The sequence below is a fragment of the Doryrhamphus excisus genome, chromosome 3 (genome assembly GCF_030265055.1).
Source record: "Doryrhamphus excisus isolate RoL2022-K1 chromosome 3, RoL_Dexc_1.0, whole genome shotgun sequence".
NCBI lineage: Eukaryota > Metazoa > Chordata > Actinopteri > Syngnathiformes > Syngnathidae > Doryrhamphus > Doryrhamphus excisus.
Genome location: NC_080468.1, coordinates 16,201,054 through 16,218,805, shown reverse-complemented (window position 1 = coordinate 16,218,805; position 17,752 = coordinate 16,201,054). Strand labels below are relative to the sequence as shown.

Here is a 17,752-nt window from a genome sequence, read left to right as displayed (position 1 = left end):
CCCCCCCCCCCCCCCCCACCTGCTTTCATGCGCTGCTACACTTTGTGGGCGGAGCTTCTAGAAGTGGAATACCTGCTGTTGCCCTCCCTGGACTACTTTGACTTCCTCTTTGGACCTGCGGCCCACATTCCTCTCCTGGTTGCCTTGCTCAAGGTGTTTAAGGCGAGCTGCGACCGTTGGACCTTTGAGCAAGGTGGCGCTGCTGCCGTTCTGTGGGGGCGGGACCAATGATGTGTGTGTGTGTTGCCATAGCAACAGTTTGATAAAACAAGAGCGACGTATACCTCCTGCTCAGCGACAATCTTCTCCCTGTCATCCTCGTTCTGAAGTCCTGATGGCGCCATGACGGGCGGCGTGGAGGCCGGTCGGGGGTTCTCAGAAGGGGTCCGCCTCAGCTTGACGAGAGCTTTCGGGATCTCGCCGTCCTCGTCCATCTTTGAATGCAAAACGGCGTGCATCACAAGGTCAACCAAGACACAAAACCATCCAGCTCACCTTCAGACTCTTATTGGTCACGGCGGTGTCGCCCATACGGGCGGCGGTCAGTCCGAGGGCCGACGGGAAACTTCGACGAGGCGGAGGAGGCGGCGGAGACTTGGAGGGCTTCTCACTGCGGCACCTGACCACGCCCAGGTCCACTGGCAATGCAACAAGATGGCGGCGTGAGTCGGCTGACATGTGCCGCGGGTCATGACTCACGACTCACCAGAGCCTCGATGAGACCCCGCCCCCTCCAGACTGTTGAGCTTCTGGGCCGCTAGCTGCACTTTGCCAGGCGTCTGCTCGCTGGCGGCGGCGGCGGCGGCGGCGGCGGCGATGGGCGCGCTGAGTTGCGGCTTGGGCGGCACCGCCGGCTTGTTGACGGCCCTGGTGGCAAAGTCCAGGTCGGGAATGGCCTTCATCAGCTCGGCCTGCGTCTCCTCCAGCAGGCGGTTGATGTCCTGAGCGCTGAACTGAGTCAAACTGGCACGCTTCTCCTCCCAGTCTCGCTCCGCCGCCTGAAAAAACACACATTGCGCCGCGTCATTCCTCATCATCGTCGTCACATGACGATCATGTGACTCACCAGTCTGACCTCGGCCGACACGCATTTATCAGCTGGGCGCCGACTCTGCAACTCATCTGTGGCTCGACCTCTGAAAGTCAACGGCACCGTATTGTCCAGCTCGGGGGCGGGGCTCGGGCCGGGGATCCAATCGGCAAGGCCTGAGTCTGCGCCAAGGTCAGCAAGGCTAAGCGGAGGACTTTCCACCATGTCCACGTCCTCCGAACTCTTCTGCGCTGAGCCGGAAGTGTCTTCCAGGTCCTTCTGGGCGCCCTCGCTGACTTGTCTGAAGATGACGAGAAGACGAGGACATGAGTGCGGAAAACAGGAAGTGTGCGATCACCGTACCTGCGCAGCGCGCTTAGCGTGTCGCTGACGCTGTTGCAGCGTTTGAGTAGCGCTTCCAAACGATGAGGTTCCTCTTTCAGGAACTTGACCGCCTCCACCTCCACGCGCAGGACCACCCGCATCCGACTCTGCAGGCCCGGGAACTGGTCTGGGAAGATGAAGATGTACGTGCGTGAAGATGTGGACCTTTGACCTTGACGACGAAGGAGACTCACTCTTGAGCTGACTGAGCGTCTCTCCCAGGACGCTGAGCTCCTGACTCCTCTGCTCCACGTCGCGCTCGCTCACTAGGCCGCGTCTCCTCTGCAGATCCTCCACCCACTTCTCAAGGTCGCTGTGAAGTACACTAGAGGTCAAAACTGAGTAGTGCGGGGCGTTGAGTTCCAGACTCACTGCAGCTTCTGTATCAACATCTCCTCCTGGTTCAGGTACTTGAGACGCTCCTCCTCCACTAGGAGGCGCTGTCTCTGCAGGGGGTCTTCCTGAGGGGGCGAAGCCTCCAGCATCATGACGCTTAGCTCCGCCTCAGTCTGCCTCAGCAGAGCCACCACGGCGTCCCGGTTTTCCAGCTGGGACACAACGAGAGCATCACAGGTGTCGGATCGTTCGGGAACGCTGAACTCACCTGCATGCTACGTAGCTGCGAAAGCTGCGTGCGAAGCGCGTTGGTGCTCTGCTGCAGGCCCTGCAGGTGGTGCTGCATCTGCACACGGGACACCGCCACCGGCTGGTGGGCGCCCAGCGGCGGTGGCGGCGGCATCAGGGCCAGTGGCGCCGACGGCGTCACGGCTGGAGGGGATAGATGTCATTCTCATGTCTTCAACGACACGTGAACGTTACACAGGCGTCATGCGCATGAAAGCTGCAGCGGCCGATGGAGTTGGGATGGAGGACGCATTGATGACTTTGATTCAGGTTCAATTAAGACTAAACTGTTGATGATTGACACACGGTGGACCTTCTAACCATGTCAGTCATTTTTGTTTGGCTTTTTTTTTGTCATTTAAAAGGGGACCCATGATGCTTTTTCCACCTTTCTGACCAATACGTGTAGTTAGCATGTTGGATTCTGGTGTTAAACCATGCTAACGTGGGGGTGGCACGGCGGTCGACTGGTTAGCACACAGGCCTCACAGCTAAGAGACCAGGTTCAATTCCACCCTCGGCCATCTCTGTGTTCTCCCCGTGCATGCGTGGGTTTTCTCCGGGTACTCCGGTTTCCTCCCACATTCCAAAAACATGCTAGGTTAATTAGCGACTCCAAATTGTCCATAGGTATGAATGTGAGTGTGAATGGTTGTTTGTCTATATGTGCCCTGTGATTGGCTGGCCACCAGTCCAGGGTGTACCCCGCCTCTCGACCCAAGACAGCTGGGATAGGCTCCAGTTCATCTACTATATTGGGCGACACGAGTGTAAAGTTGAATATAGGGGTGTTATATCATATCTAGAGAGCTCTAATAAAGGTAAAACAACTTATTTAGGTTGTAACTACAAAAATAGGGTATGAGTATCAGAGTTGAGGCACTATAGACAGATTCCAGAGAATTCCTTGAAACATTTTAATGATGTGCATGAGCTAGGAGACCAGGGTTCAATTCCACCCTTGGCCATCTCTGTGTGGAGTTAGCATGTTCTCCCCGTGCATGCGTGGGTTTTCTCCGGGTACTCCGGTTTCCTCCCACATTGCAAAAACATGCTAGGTTAATTAGCCACTCCAAATTGTCCATAGGTATGAATGTGAGTGTGAATGGTTGTTTGTCTATATGTGCCCTGTGATTGGCTGGCCACCAGTCCAGGGTGTACCCCGCCTCTCGCCCCAAAGACAGCTGGGATAGGCTCCAGCACCCCCCGCGACCCTCGTGAGGAAAAGCAGTAGAAAATGAATGAATGAATGAACTTCTATAAAGTTGGAAGTCCTGGAGGCGGGCCACAGAATTAGCATAATAGCTCCCCTTTAAAGCCAATTAAATCAAGCTAGCCACCAGTTTAGCATTCATATCTTCACTTTCTGACTCAAACATGTCCGAGTAACACACACACACACACACACACACACAAGACTACCAGATTAGGGAGGAACTTTGAATGTATATCTACCTTTCTTTATTTTAGCAGGTCCAGCTAGAACAAGAAGCATGATCAGCAGTTACAAGCTAGCAAGCGGTTACAAGCGAGCAGCGGTTAGCAGCTACAAGCTAGCAAGCAGTTAGCAAAGTTAGCAAGCAGTCGCCGGTTACAAACTGCAGTTAGCAGTTAGCGGCTACACGTTAGCATCACTTCACAAGCAGTTAGCAGTTCGGAGCTAGCAAGCGGTTAGCAGTTCGGAGCTAGCAGCTCAAAAGGCATAAGCGAGAGCAACAAAGATGGCGCGGTGAAAGATGGTATTGTTTTTGGACAGGAGTACTTACGGTCGGTTCCCGAGCCGTCGCTAGCTGACTCCATTTTGTCCCTGTCAGGAGGAGAATCACATGACATGAAAAAGCATTTGGGGCCGGGGCTTGGCGGCGACGTAATCTCTTACGGGCTTTCGGCGTCCGGCGCCCTGCTGAGGACGCGCTGTAGCAAACCAGTCAGGCTGGCGATCTGCTTCTCCATGACCTCCATGCGCTCCCTGCACACGCAAGGTTAGCGTGTTTAACGACATCAAAGGTCATTCTTAAAAACGCCATCTCACCTGGTTTCCGTCTCGTTGCCGAGGAGAGGCGATGCGAAGCCTCTGGCCCCGCCCCCATCTCCAGCCATGAGGCAGAGCTGCTCCGAGGTCAAACCCAGCCCTGATCCTTGACCCCTGCTTTTGGGACTGTCCCCGCACAGCGAGGACGTCACCGAGTCCCGGCGTAGACCGGGTCTTCCAGGGGAGCCGCGAGTGGGGAGGGTGCTGGCGTACGAGTCTCGCATGTCAGGAATCTTCTGAGGGGACGAGGGGGGAGGCACGCGCAGGCCCACGGCCAACACCGATGCGGCGTAGGCGTCGTTGTAAAGTGGGCCGCCCGGTCTGTAGAGGGCGCCACTCTCCATCAGCTCCCCTTGTAACGCAGCGGCCGAGTAGGATGTCAGCGAACGCACGGACCCACCCCCTCCTCGCCGGTACAGGGACCCGTACGGGTCGCTCCTGCTGGCAAGCGGCGAGTGCGGCGCGTTGGCGAGACTAATACGATTGGTCTCCACAGCCAGAGAGTAGGGGTCGGCGTAGATGCCCCCTCCCCCGCGTTCGTCAGCGCGCAGCAGCACCACGCTTCTGGACCCGCCCACTTCATCATCGGGCTTGACGTCACGACGCTCCAAAATGGCGCTGGAGGTTGCGCAGAACGCCGGCTGGCTGTGGTGGGGGGAGGAGTGCGGGTGGTGGGGCGGCCCGGCGTACGAGGAGGGCCGCCCGCCACTGTAGAGTAGGCGTGTGCGCGACGGGGAGCCATGAGGAGGCGAGGATGAAGCGGAGGAATGCTGGGACGACATGGGAGCGTTGGCGAGGCGGCGAGACGGGGGCGAGTCCTGGGTGGCGTAGGCCATCTCCCGCTGTGAGGATTGACACAAAATGGCCGTGCACGCTTTGAAATGGCGACACCAACCACGCCGAGACCCCCCTTGTCGGGGACCAAATACTTACCCGCAGGTCTCCGTTGGCCAAGTGGGGGTTCTGGTGCCCGGGGAAGGTTCCGTAAACGGGTTCCTTGCAGTAGATTTTGATGACGCATCGGTCCTGAACATCTCGCGGGTCTTCCAGCTCATAGAAGACATTCCGAGTCTCGTCTTTGATCAGCAGAGCAGTGGTGGGTGACCTGGACGAGAAGAGCAAGGAGCAGAAGGTACATCGCCCCCGGAGGCACCTGGTGGCTTACCTGAGCGCGGCCATGGTGAGCCTCTGAGGGAACACGTGTACGATGAGCGCCCTCAGCGTGTCCAGGCTGCTCAGCTCGTGAGTCAGGTGCACCCTGCGTGTCTCCTCCCCAAATTGCAGGAACAGGATCCCTGCAAGGAGGCAAGGTGTGCTTCCTTGTCATCCAGGAAGACGGGGGGGTATGAGGTCAAAGTTCAAAAAGGTTCTGACCTGGTGCCCGCAGTTTGGCCTGGCTGGACGATCGGGCCAACGGCAGGCTCTGACGGAGCCGGTTCATCCGGTTGAAACCCATCGGAACGTCGGACTCGGACATGGCCTCCAGATGTTCTGTTGACGCGAAGGAAACCCTGCCGGCCTGATCCACCAGAACCGGCTGCGTCGGGCTAAGTCGGGTCACGCGTGGCGTGCGGCTCTGCGACGCAAGGAAGCACTTTTTATGATGATGATGATGATGTTATTGAAGACTAACAAGATGGAGGTCAATGAGCGCCTGAACAGAACCGGAATCTTCCAAAGTTTAGACCCATTGATCCTCCTCTCTCCGTTCGAGCCAAACCAGGAAAACGGATCACATGCGCAGCCTCAGTTGGATGGCGCTGCTCCGACTTGGGAATAATGATTTTCCAGCAAGCTTGATATCAGCATCCGACCAGCAGAGGAGACTAAATCCTTCATCCGGCTCGCTGGGACCACTGAGGCCAGGTCGAGTCCTTCCACGAGCTTCCAGAACAAAAGTTCTTCACCGCCGTGCACGTGCGCATTGTTTCTGTCAATCAATTCCAAGCTCAGAAAACACACAAGCCCCCCCCCCCGTCGGGAACCCTGGCTGCTGTTGCTATGGCGACGCTCCCACGCACCAGGAAAACCCCTCAAAGCTGCCGACGCGCAAAACAGCAGAGGCACAAAATGGAGACGAAATCCTGCTGCGAGAGGGTGCACGAGAGCGCACGGCGTCTGGTCAGAGGAGGGAGCGCGTTCGATACCGCCATTGTTTCATCTCGCCTGCGTGGGGGCGTTACCGTAACGACTCCCATCTGATCACATGACACTAGATGATGTACAATATATACATGATACTGTATATACAGTATGGATAGAATTACTAGGTGGAAGGGTCCAATCAAGGGGTCCAATCTGGGGGCCTTATCAGCCGGGGGCCTTTACTGGGGCGGTAGATGAGACTCAGCACCTCCACTCGGTCATCTCAGAGGAGCTCAGTGTGGAGCTCCCTGGTGAGGTGTTACCCAGACGGGAGACCGAAGACAAGCTGGAGGGACTCATGACTCAAAGTTGGCTGGGGTACTCCAAGGTGTCCGGGGACCGGGAAGTCTGGACTTTTCCCTCTCATCCAGATACGGATAAGCGGAGGAAGACGGAACGTAGTGGAACGTCCACCATGACCGTGTCATGTAGCTGAGTGTTAGCAGGAAGAAAGGAGAGGAATCTGCTTGCAAAGCAAAAGTAAAAGCAGACAATGAAACGTGGGGCCACCTTCCTATTGGTGGAAAAATCCACATCTACCAATCACAGGCCGTTTGGTTGCTGGGGGACGTGGGGAAAGGTAAGTCAACAATGCCATCATGTGCCCAATGACATATGGTTTGAATTCTACATTTTAGATTAGCATTCTAGCGTCCAGTCTTCAGAGTCCATGAAGTCCATGAAGTCCATTATTAGACATTTCCACTGGTTCCACAGGGGTGCCGTGATTAAGACGGTCACCATGGCAACAGCCAAAGTACATTTATACTTTGGCGTTTGTGATGAAAATGATGAGATGATGAACACATGAGGGCTAGGAGAGATGCTGACCTTGAAGCTCCAGTAGTTACTCGGCTGCTGCTGAGGACGAGAAGAAGAAACGACAAGGATTCAATCGGGACCTTTCCTGCTCAGTCAACAAGTGAATGCATGAATGGATGAATACATGAATGAATGAATGAATGGGTTACAAATGAATGAATGGACCGACCAGATGAGTGAATGAATGAATAATTGAATAAATAGTGAACAAATTAGTGAGTGGATGAATGAATGTATGAGTGAGTGATCGGTTGAATGAGTGAGCGAATGAATAAATTCATGAACAAGTGAGTGGATGAATGAATGTGTGAGTGAGTGAGAGGAGAAACTAATGAGTGACAATCAAATGACTAAACGAGTGAGTGAGTGAATGTATTCATGAATACATGAATGAATGACGGAATAAATGAGTGAATAAATGAATGAATGAATCAGTGAGAAGAGATATGAATAAATGAGTAGGTGAAGGACTACATAAATGAGAGTGAGTGAGTGAGTAAATAGTAAATGAGTGAGTGAATTAATGTACACATAAATTAATGACTGAATAAATGAGTAGGTGCATGAGTGTGTGAGTGAGCAAATGAATGAGTGAATGAATGAGCACAGGAACAAACGAGTGTGTGACTGACTTTGTAAATGAGTGAGTGAGTGGACGGATGTGTGAATGAAAGACTGAGTGAATACATGAATGAATGATTGAATGAATGGGTAGTTGAGTGAGTAAATGAATTAATGACTGAGTGAATACATGAACGAATGAATGGGTAATTGAGTGGGTAAATGAATGAATGACTGAATGAATGAATACATGAATGAATGATTGAATGAATGGGTCGTTGAGTGGGTAAATGAATGAATGACTGAATGAATACATGAATGAATGATTGAATGAATGGGTGGTTGAGTGAGTAAATGAATTAATGACTGAGTGAATACATGAACAAATGAATGGGTAATTGAGTGGGTATATTAATGAATGACTGAATGAATACATGAATTAATGATTGAATGAATGGGTAGTTGAGTGGGTAAATGAATGAATGACTGAATGAATACATGAATGAATGAATGAATGGGTAGATAAGTGGGTAAATGAATGAATGACTGAGTGAATACATGAATGAATGATTGAATGAATGGGTAGTTGAGTGGGTAAATGAATGAATGACTGAATGAATACATGAATGAATGATTGGGTAGTTGAGTGGGTAATGAATGAATGACTGAGTGAATACATGAATGAATGATGAAATAAATGGGTAGATGAGTGGGTAAAGGAATGAATGACTGAATACATGAATGAATGAATGACTGAATGAATACATGAATGAATGATTAAATGAATGGGTATTTGAGTGAGTCAATAAATGAATGACTTAATGAATACATGAATGAATGTGTAGTTGAGTGAGTCAATAAATGAACGAATGAATGAACGAGTGAATGAATGGATGAACTGTATTCAAGGAGGAAGGTTCCCGCTGATGTACACACGTTAATGTAAACGCTATACCAGGGGTTGGCCACCAGGAGGCGCATATTGGCGTGAATGACTCGAGTGGTCACTTCCATTGTTAAACGTGCGTGTACGTGCACAACAGGAAGTGACATCGTTCCCACTGCAGCCGACGACGGGCTAAGCAATTAAGTCGTGTCGATGTCACGTTACCATGGCGATGGCGATGCCACCACAAGCCAAGCAGCCATCTTTGTACACACCCTTCTTCTTTTCCTGCGGCCAAACGTGCGCGCACATGCAACGACCAACATGCACACGCGCATGTCTTCGCTCTGCCGGGCGGGCATACGTAATGTCACATCACCGCGGCAACACGCACACCTGCCCCATCCCCGAACCCCCTCCCGCACCTCCCCACGCACACACACACACACACACACAGTCCTTGACTGCGTCCGTGCACGCCGCAGAAGAAGCATCAGCGCGACGGCCGTGCTGCAGAGGAAGCGTCTCCTCTGAGGATGAAGGACGAGCGGAGACGGTTACCGTGGTTACTTAGCCAGCATCTTGGCACTGCCTCCCTCTTCCTCCTCCTCCCTCTCCATGTTGGCACTGCAGCTTGTCGTGTTTCCCGCGCCCTCAGGATGTGCCGGAGTTGCTCATCGCTGTAACGCGGCAGCACCTCGGAGGCGCTCGGCATCCCGCCACCCCTCCCCCGCCCTCCTCCTCTTCCTCTCTCTCTCTCTCAGCTGTCTGTCACTGTCTCTCACCCCTCCCTCCCTCCATATGATTTCACCTAGCTGCCTTATAAGGGAAATGCTGGGTTGCCATGACAACAATGGAATACTTCATCCTGTTAGCATACTAGCTTAACATGAGGTTCGCTTTTAGCACCAAGACTACAAACATGGCGTCTATTCATCGTTGACAAAGATCTTCTTGAATGTTAGTCATGATTAGGACAGGCGGGGCCAGACGTCGAGGCCACACCCACCACAGCCGTCAATCAACAGTGCAGTCAACATGAGAAAGTACCTGGCGTCCTCTCGTTGCGCCCCCTAGCGACAAGCTGCCAGGGCTGCTCGTCAACTTGTTCTTCTGGAGCTCCATCAGGGCGTCCCGCTGCCGTTCGATGTCCGCCTTGTGGATGCTGTTCAGGGCCTCCAGGCTCTTGGCCGCCACCGTGTTGTGGCGGCGGTCCAGCGAAGACGACGTGAAACCCCCGTTGGAGGCGTCCTTGATCCGCCGGGCCCTGACGCTGCCGGCCAGCGTGTGGTAGTCCCGGGGGAATTCGGCATCACCGGCGGAGATCATTGGAGCCTTTCTCTTCTCTCGACCTGCACAGGGGGGTGAGGGGGCGGAGTCAGAGACAAAGTCAAACGCACTGAAGCGAGCAGCCAATCAGAGCCCCGCGTGATCCTCTAGCTTAGGTTAGCCTCTCCTAGCATGTCCTTATTATGGGGGGGTGGGGGCGTGGGGGCGTGGGGGGGGCACTTCACCACTCAAGCACAGTTCAGGTGTTACATGCACACACACACGTCAAGATGTCAGCACGTCACATGATTCATGCTCCATCTTGAGAGCAAACAGTGAGTGACTGATGCTCGTGGTGCCTTCAGAGGGCGGGGTCGCATCTGAAATCCCACTCAAGGCCCTCGCTGTGTGTGTGTGTGTGTGTGTGACAGACGCCATTACTTAGTTTTATGGCTTCATCTGGCCAACGCGCAATCATCCGCACACTTCCAGGGCGGGTGGGAGGAAGGCAGTGGCGCAGCGTGATGTGTGAAAGTGAGTGTCCTTGAACTCGCCACCAGAGTGGACATTTTCCAGACAGGAAAAAAAAGAACCGCAAGTGACAAATCCATCATGTTGCGTTCATGCTGCGTCCGAATATTCAAACTCCCCTTCATGATGAGCTCATGATGTCATCCAAACGTTATACTGCGTATTGCAGTACTGCCAGGTTGTTTAATGTTTGGTCTCCTAGCAACCAATGGATTATAATGAGGGCGGCCAGCACTCATCGGAACTAACTGATGCCATCGGGTCAGAACTTTTGGAAGTGATGGTGTGAGTAAAGAACACGGCCTGGTTCTGCATGGACCCGTAAGACCACACGCTTCATCAGAAAACTTTGACCGGGCGGCACCTGATGAGGGCGTCCTAATGAGGGGACGTTTGGGGTCCTGATGATGGGATGTTTGGTCCCTGATGGGTCCTGACAAGAAGATGTCTGGGTCCTGACGAGGGGACTTTTGGGGTCCTGACGAGGGGACGTTTGGGGTCCTGACGAGGGGACGTTTGGGGTCCTGACGAGGGGGACGTTTGGGGTCCTGACGAGAGGGACGTTTGGGGTCCTGACGAGGGGACGTTTGGGGTCCTGACGAGGGGGATGTTTGGGGTCCTGACGAGGGGGACGTTTGGGGTCCTGATGAGGGGGACGTTTGGGGTCCTGATGAGGGGGACGTTTGGGGTCCTGATGAGGGGGAAGTTTGGGGTCCTGATGAGGGGACGTTTGGGGTCCTGATGAGGGGACGTTTGGGGTCCTGGTGAGGGAATTTGTGGTCCTGGTGAGAAGGCAGGTTTGGGGGGACCTGATGAGGAGGGAGGTATGAGGTGACCTGATAAGGGGAGGTTTGATGGGACCTGATGAGGGGTCGTTTGAGGTCCTGGTGGGTCCTGATGAGGGGGAATTTCAGTCCCGATGAGTGGATATTTGGGTCCAAATTAGGGGACATTTGAGGTTGCTGATGGGTCCTGATGAGGGAGCATATGACTCCTAATGAGTGGAGTTTTGGGTCCAGGTGAGGGGGGGCGTCTCTGAGTGAGCAGGCCAATCCGGATTAACATACCTGCTGACACCCCACAACAAATTAGTTCAGTCAGCATCTCCCATTGGTCGAGTGTCGTGGTCATGTCCTACCAGGTACCACCCCGATCCCTTTTGGGGCGCCACTACCATATTGGGAGTGTGGCCCAGAGATGATATATTATTTGGCAACTGGATCGTACCAATCTTCAAAATCCAGCGGACCAGCAGCTGATCCAATCTTGGAGATCGGATCAGGACGTCCCTAATTCCAACATGGAGTTTCTTCAGACGGATCCGGTACAGTCGCTAGCTGCCCAAAGACCTCCTCTGCAGTTCTGAGAGGATTCTGGTTGGAAAACTTGGGATTCCGAAGCCTGTGTGAACCTTCTCCTCTCTTGCACATCCATGACGCCGCTCCGAAGACCGTTCCAGAACCACAAGAGGTCCAGAAGTCTTAGCAAGCACCATCAACTCTGACCTTCACATGACACCACACGTCCTTCACGGAGCACTAAAGTCATCATTTACTGGCCAATATATTAGGGACACTCACACACACACACACACACACACACACACACAAGGAACTCTCATCTGTCTCCATCTCTCGACCCGTGCGCGTTACTGCGCACATGCGTGTGCACGCCTGCGACACTAAGAACACTCACAGGCTCCCCTTACCTTCATCAGTACTACTAGTACTACTGCAGTACTACTGCGAGTACCGCTCTTCAGATGAGCTCACGTGGGTCACGTGACCACGCGGTTCTCATGTCGTTGGTCATATGACCCACGTCCGCCAGCGTGGGATCAGCGCTCCAACATCCGCATGCAGACTCAAGACCGACGAACACGGGCGGTAGCGTTTCCCCACAGCACGCTGCGCGGAAAGCCGCAGACGCGCGCGCGCACGCGAGCGTCTGCGCACCGATGGCAAAGCCAGCAGGAAGTTGGAAATACCTGAGCTACCTGTACCTGCCTGGGAAGGAGGAATTGCCCATCCCGAGTCTCGTCTTCGTCTCGCTTCAAGACGTCTCCACGTCACCCTCGGCTTCCCGCCATGACTGCTCGGGTGCACGTGAGCATGGTCCGTTCTTCTGAGCGCCGCCACTCAATAATAAAACCCCCCCGTCCTCCTGCAGGCGGCTCTTAAAGGGCCAGCGCCACCGTCTCAGCACCAGCAGGACGGAAGTGTGTGTGTGTGTGTGTGTGTGTGTGTGTAGGGTTGGAGTAAGTGAGAAGATCAAAGAGGACTGAAGCGAGACACGTGACACACACACACTCACAGGGATAGGCTCTGTATGCTGGTGTTAAATCCCTATTTTATATTTTAATTAATAAAATAAAAATAAAATAAAAATGTTATATATTTTATCCACGTGATAGACTGTATTTTACAAGAATTTAATTTTAATTACCTTTAAATAGAAAACAGTTGGATGAATCCCTATTTAATATTTTAATTAATAAAAATATTGTATTTATCTAACATTAAATATAATATAATTTATCCACGTGATAGACTGTATTTTACAAGAATTTAATTTGAATTACTTTTAAATAGAAAACAGTTGGATAAATCCCTATTTCATATTTTAATTAATAAAAATATTGTATTTATCTAACATTAAATGTCATATATTTTATCCACGTGATAGACTGTATTTTACAACAATTTAATTTGAATTACTTTTAAAATCACTAATCGATTATGAACCCGGCTTTTTTGCTACGATATCCATATTTTATATGCGGAGATGTAAAAACAGGAGGAGAAAGTTGATATTTAATATGAAATTATGAAATTATGAATGCAAACATTTAAGTAAGTGCAACTTACAGGTAAAAAGACAATCATGACTTCATCATGATTCCATACAAGAGGGCGTGTCCTTCTTGGTCACATGAGCCAGGCCCCATTAGGTCCCAGTGTGTGTTCCCAAAAAAGGTTCAAAGGGGGAGGGGCAAAAAAAAGAGGTCACACCGTACGACCGACTTCCTGCATGAGAGCTCACAGCGCCACGCACACGCACGGATGTTTGAGGCAGACGGGAAGGATGCCCCTGTTGGCCTGATGGAACTCCACCAGCTGCAGAAGGTCCATGAACAAGGTGGCGCCGTCGTCCATGGTCAAGTACTTCCTGCCGCCGTCCTCGCACTGCAACGACAGCCGGCGTTCGTCGGGCGTGTACGGTACGTGGGCGGCTCAAACATGCGCGGGGGGGTTCAAGTGCAAACAACTCACGGGGATGATCAGGTAGTGTTTGGTGCTCAACTGGTAGCACAGGGACAACACGAAGCACTGGGCGTGCTGCTGGCTCTCACGGATCAGGAACATGCTACACACACACACACACACACACACACACACACAGCGTTCCAGACTTACCAACCTCCTGATGGAAAAAGTAGGACAAAGTGAGGCGGTTGCCATGGAGACCAGTGTGCTCACCCGTCGATGAGGCCCTGCTTCTCGATCAGCCTCTGTGCTTCTTTCCTGGACACGCCCCCGTGGAACCACGGCTGCGTCACGTGCACGGCTGCCAACAAACGCAACACACTTGAAAACCGTGACAAGATGGCGGCAGCGGCTCATGGCGACTTACCCGACGGTCTGGAGGCGGAGCTTAAGTTGGGCAGACTGTACCTCAGCGCTTCTCTACGCTGTCGCCGCACACACACACACACACACACATACACAAGGTCAAAGCCACTAATTACAACCCTACAAACAATAACCACGCCCCCTCCTCACCCTCCAGGCTTGGCCTTCCTCTCGCTCGGCGCTCCGAACCTCTGTGGGATTCTGAAGTACGCGGCCACCGGCGTTCCCCGAGAAGTCCATGGCCACCAGGCTGGCCTCCGACTTGGCCTACACACACACACACACACACACACACACACACACATTACAGTATGTCTCGACAACAGTGTTTCCTAACCATCGGCCCGCGGTCCAAACCTGGGCCTCAAGCGCCACCTACGGGGCCGCAAAAAACCTTGACTTTTGCACCAGTGGGCCACGAGGGCCGCGGGACTGCGTAGTAGGTCATCAACTGAAGGCACCAGAGGTAGGCTAGCCGCTATGCTACTGTATGCTAGCCATGAGACGCTCAGTTACAGTGCAGCTTCTGACCAGACGGTGGTGCTAATGTGCCTGTCGGTTGTTTAACAAGCTGACAGAAGATCAGAAGAAGACGTTCAACTACAACTAGCAATGAAGGCGTTTTTTTGGAACGAAGACAAAAGTGGTGCCAGCCCCCCCCCCCCCCCCACCCCAAAAAAAACAAAATTTTTACGTAAGTACAATCCTGACTGATGGCTTCTTATCACTACCTTTTTTTATTGATTTTTATTCATATTAATAATTTATTATTTTTTATTAATAAGCTTGACTTGATTTGTTCCATGAAATATGATCAAAAGTTAAGATAAAATTAACAAAAATATTTGTGATGGTCACATTTTATCATGTCATTATTCATTAAACTTTATTCTGGTTTTAGCTAGTTAGTTAGTTAGCTTGTTAATCTGGGAGGGGATTTGATTTATTATTGAAAACCAATTAATAAGATTAATCAGATCAATCAGTGTTAATAGTTTATGGGCCCCTGGGCCACTCTGCACTGAAAGAATTGGGCCTCAACGTCAAAAAGGTTAAAAACCCCTCCTCTGAAGGATACTTCCTCAAGTAAACTTCAGTAAGTACACTGTGTGCATTGTGTACTTAAGAGTGCTGCATAACATACTATCGTGTTTATTTTAGTTTCCTTTTCTCCTTTTGAAGTTTGGAGAGGTTTGGTAGCCCCTCCCCCTTTCCACGATAGAGCCAAGATGCCGGCGATTGGAGGGTGGCAAAGGGTGGCCCCACTGCACACTCCGCATTCTAAGAATTGTCAGTACATCCTGGCATTTTGTGCACTGAAAAGACTGTGTACTTAGTGCAAGTGTGCAAATTTCACATATTGGGACGCAGCCCCCAAACAGCACACACACATCTACACACACACACACACACATCTGTGAGGCTCACTTTGCCATCTCCCAAGTTGGTTCCATCCAGGCTTCGCCGGCTGGACTTGGATCGTTGGTAGTTACACTGCAGCTGCTTCCCGTACTGACACACACACACACACACACACACAGGTCACATGTGGTGGATGCACGATGCTGATTGGCTAAAAAGAAGCCTACTCAAACCTTGAATAATCTGAACGCGGACGTCCAACAAGTTCTGGTCTGCTCGCTGTCGGCACACAGAATCTTCAAGTCCTGAAGACGAACTGGTCTCTTTGAAGGCTGCGTGCGGACACACAAGGACACACACACACACACACAGGTCTTGGTTCTGTTCCAGCAGGGCTGCTAGAGGACTTACTTTGATACAGAAGGTGAAGTCGGCGGGCGCGGCGTATAGTTTGCGAGCGTTGACCACGTTGTGCACGTTCAGGTCCTGAAGGTCGGCCACATACTGCAGGTGACGAGGTTCCTGGTGGAACACCACACACAAAACCAGTTCAGTTCAGCCCAGCGGGAGTCCGGTCGGTCCCGCTGAGACTTCGGACCTTGGACGAGCCTTTGGTGGAGCAGTAGAGTCCGGAGCGCCGCAGGAAGAAGTAGACTCTCTTCCAGGCCTTGCGGTTGGGCTCCTTGACGTGAAGGAACCCTTGGATCTCGGGACACGCTCCCGATTGGAGCAGGTTCTGAGGACCAGAAGGAGATGTCACATATGTGTGGGTCTGCCAGACATTGAGACGAAGTGGGCGTGTCGGACCTGGATGAGCTGTGATGGCGTCATCCCCCTGCTGACATCGGAACTGTCAGAGATCATGGTGGTCGGGAAAAAGAGCTGCAGGAGCAAAGTCAAACATCTCCAGTCAGCCGCCAATCATCGGCGCCACGATGTCATCATGGACATACCGTGGGCTTGCGGAAGAACTCGTATTTGGCGTAGTTCTTGCAGAACACCAGTCTGGTGTCCCCCTTCAGGGGCCAGCTGGCCTGGACCTCCAGCACCGCCTCATGGTCCTCCAGACACCTTTCTGACGGGACGCATCCAGGCGGTTCACTCAGGTCAAAGGGCGTACGTTTTCTACGTGCGTCTTACCGAGGCCGAGATCGGGATGAACCTCCAGCAGTGCCCAGTTCTCCTGATCGCTGCAGTGGGCCGTCTGGACCAACATCTGACACACATCTCTGGCAGTGGCGCCGGCGCCGACCCACAGCGAGCGCCCGTAGCTGTCCTCGCCAAACACCTTCACGAGCTGAGCAACACACGAGAATGGGCGTGACTTCAATGAGGTCACGAGGTTTCTTCACGCCACGTCTGGTGCACGTCAGGATCCGGCCTCACGTCTCCAAGAGAGGAGCGTCAAAACCAGCCCGACCGGACGGATCCAGCCGGCAACCAAGCAGCCTCGACTGGTCGGACCAGCAACTGACGGAGGCGGGGCATGCCGTGTGTGTCGAGGAAGGTAAGACGCTACACATTGGCTAGGATCTGCTGTCAACCACACTGAAGTCTACACTGTGCTTCAGATTGCAAACTCACGTGTTTGTCGCCAGATGGCGCTGCAAGCGTCGCCATGGTAACGAGGGACTTTGAAGGGCTGCACAGCTCGGGAAAAGGGTTCGGGATGGAGGGAGCCGAGGACGAGAAAGACTCCGCCCTTTTCATCCTGAATAAAAAAAAACAAAGAAAAAGATTCTGTATCTTATCCGGAAACAGGAAGTCGAATCTGCGTGACTCCTCCACCACAGCTGATCTAACATAACAATGGTTCCTGACCTGTTGGAGGTGATGGCGATGGGCTCTGAGCGGCGGACGGCGGCGCCATCGGCCATCAGTGGCGGCCCCCCCACCCCAACTGCCGCAGTCGTCTCAAAGACTTCCGTCCAGGAACCCGTCACCTCCATCCGGTCACCTGCCCAAAAAGTCATTAATTAACGCAGGACTTAAAAAAAAAACATTTCAACTTTTTAACTTCAATTCCCGCTCAAGTTGACTTTGTTGGTGACGTCACCGCAGCTTCCGGTGAAACTAAAATGACTCACCTGTTGTCACCCCGGTGGCAACAACAAACTCCGCTTCCAGGTGCGTGTTTGCCAAGATGTGTTGAGGACAGGTAAGTGACTTTTACCCACCTGGGGTCGTGCTCCTTCTCGGTGGAAATCAGCCGTCAGCCATGGCGGGAACCTCAAGTTGGACCAGGACGCCGGCCATGAGCAGCAAATTGCTCGCGACAATATGGGAGGAGCCAGAGCGTCAGGTGTGAGCTTGACCACGCCCCCTCGTCACTGACGCTGCCGGATGTCAGCAACTTTTACGACAGAAGGAAGTGCAAAAGGCTAAAGATCGTAAGGGTTATTGTTCGTTGGCGACTCTCTGGCGCCACCTAGCGGCCACCCTTGGCAGCATATAGTCACCCTGGGGCAACCCGC

General features: G+C 52.5%; 2 protein-coding genes across 4 annotated transcripts; both read right to left on the bottom strand.

Annotated features, from left to right (window-relative positions):
- Window positions 1-16: 16 nt before the first annotated feature.
- LOC131125113 (SRC kinase signaling inhibitor 1-like) lies at window positions 17-12,530 on the bottom strand. 2 transcript variants are annotated; one of them, XM_058066308.1, is made up of 19 exons: window positions 12,291-12,530; window positions 9,535-9,836; window positions 7,047-7,076; window positions 5,445-5,646; window positions 5,236-5,365; window positions 5,004-5,175; window positions 4,071-4,912; window positions 3,918-4,007; window positions 3,805-3,845; window positions 3,494-3,517; window positions 2,019-2,182; window positions 1,787-1,962; window positions 1,609-1,727; window positions 1,394-1,541; window positions 1,076-1,331; window positions 707-998; window positions 496-638; window positions 285-434; window positions 17-210 (listed from the first exon to the last, which is right to left on the bottom strand). In XM_058066308.1, exons 1-19 carry the CDS (start codon window positions 12,310-12,312, stop codon window positions 58-60), a joined length of 3,456 nt encoding a protein of 1,151 aa, XP_057922291.1. In that variant the 5' UTR covers window positions 12,313-12,530; the 3' UTR covers window positions 17-57. The 2 variants fall into 2 exon arrangements, with proteins under 2 accessions (XP_057922291.1, XP_057922288.1); XM_058066305.1 differs by having other exon boundaries at window positions 1,067-1,331; window positions 12,291-12,528.
- A 555-nt stretch (window positions 12,531-13,085) lies between these two features.
- Window positions 13,086-17,623, bottom strand: grb7 (growth factor receptor bound protein 7). 2 transcript variants are annotated; one of them, XM_058066314.1, is made up of 15 exons: window positions 17,366-17,623; window positions 17,100-17,235; window positions 16,863-16,989; window positions 16,419-16,575; window positions 16,232-16,353; window positions 16,086-16,160; window positions 15,877-16,014; window positions 15,690-15,800; window positions 15,512-15,610; window positions 15,345-15,428; window positions 14,067-14,183; window positions 13,918-13,975; window positions 13,764-13,851; window positions 13,557-13,650; window positions 13,086-13,469 (listed from the first exon to the last, which is right to left on the bottom strand). In XM_058066314.1, the coding sequence occupies exons 2-15, from the start codon at window positions 17,225-17,227 to the stop codon at window positions 13,323-13,325; spliced, it is 1,545 nt and encodes a 514-aa protein (XP_057922297.1). In that variant the 5' UTR covers window positions 17,228-17,235; window positions 17,366-17,623; the 3' UTR covers window positions 13,086-13,322. The 2 variants fall into 2 exon arrangements, with proteins under 2 accessions (XP_057922297.1, XP_057922296.1); XM_058066313.1 differs by having other exon boundaries at window positions 17,456-17,623.
- Window positions 17,624-17,752: the final 129 nt, after the last annotated feature.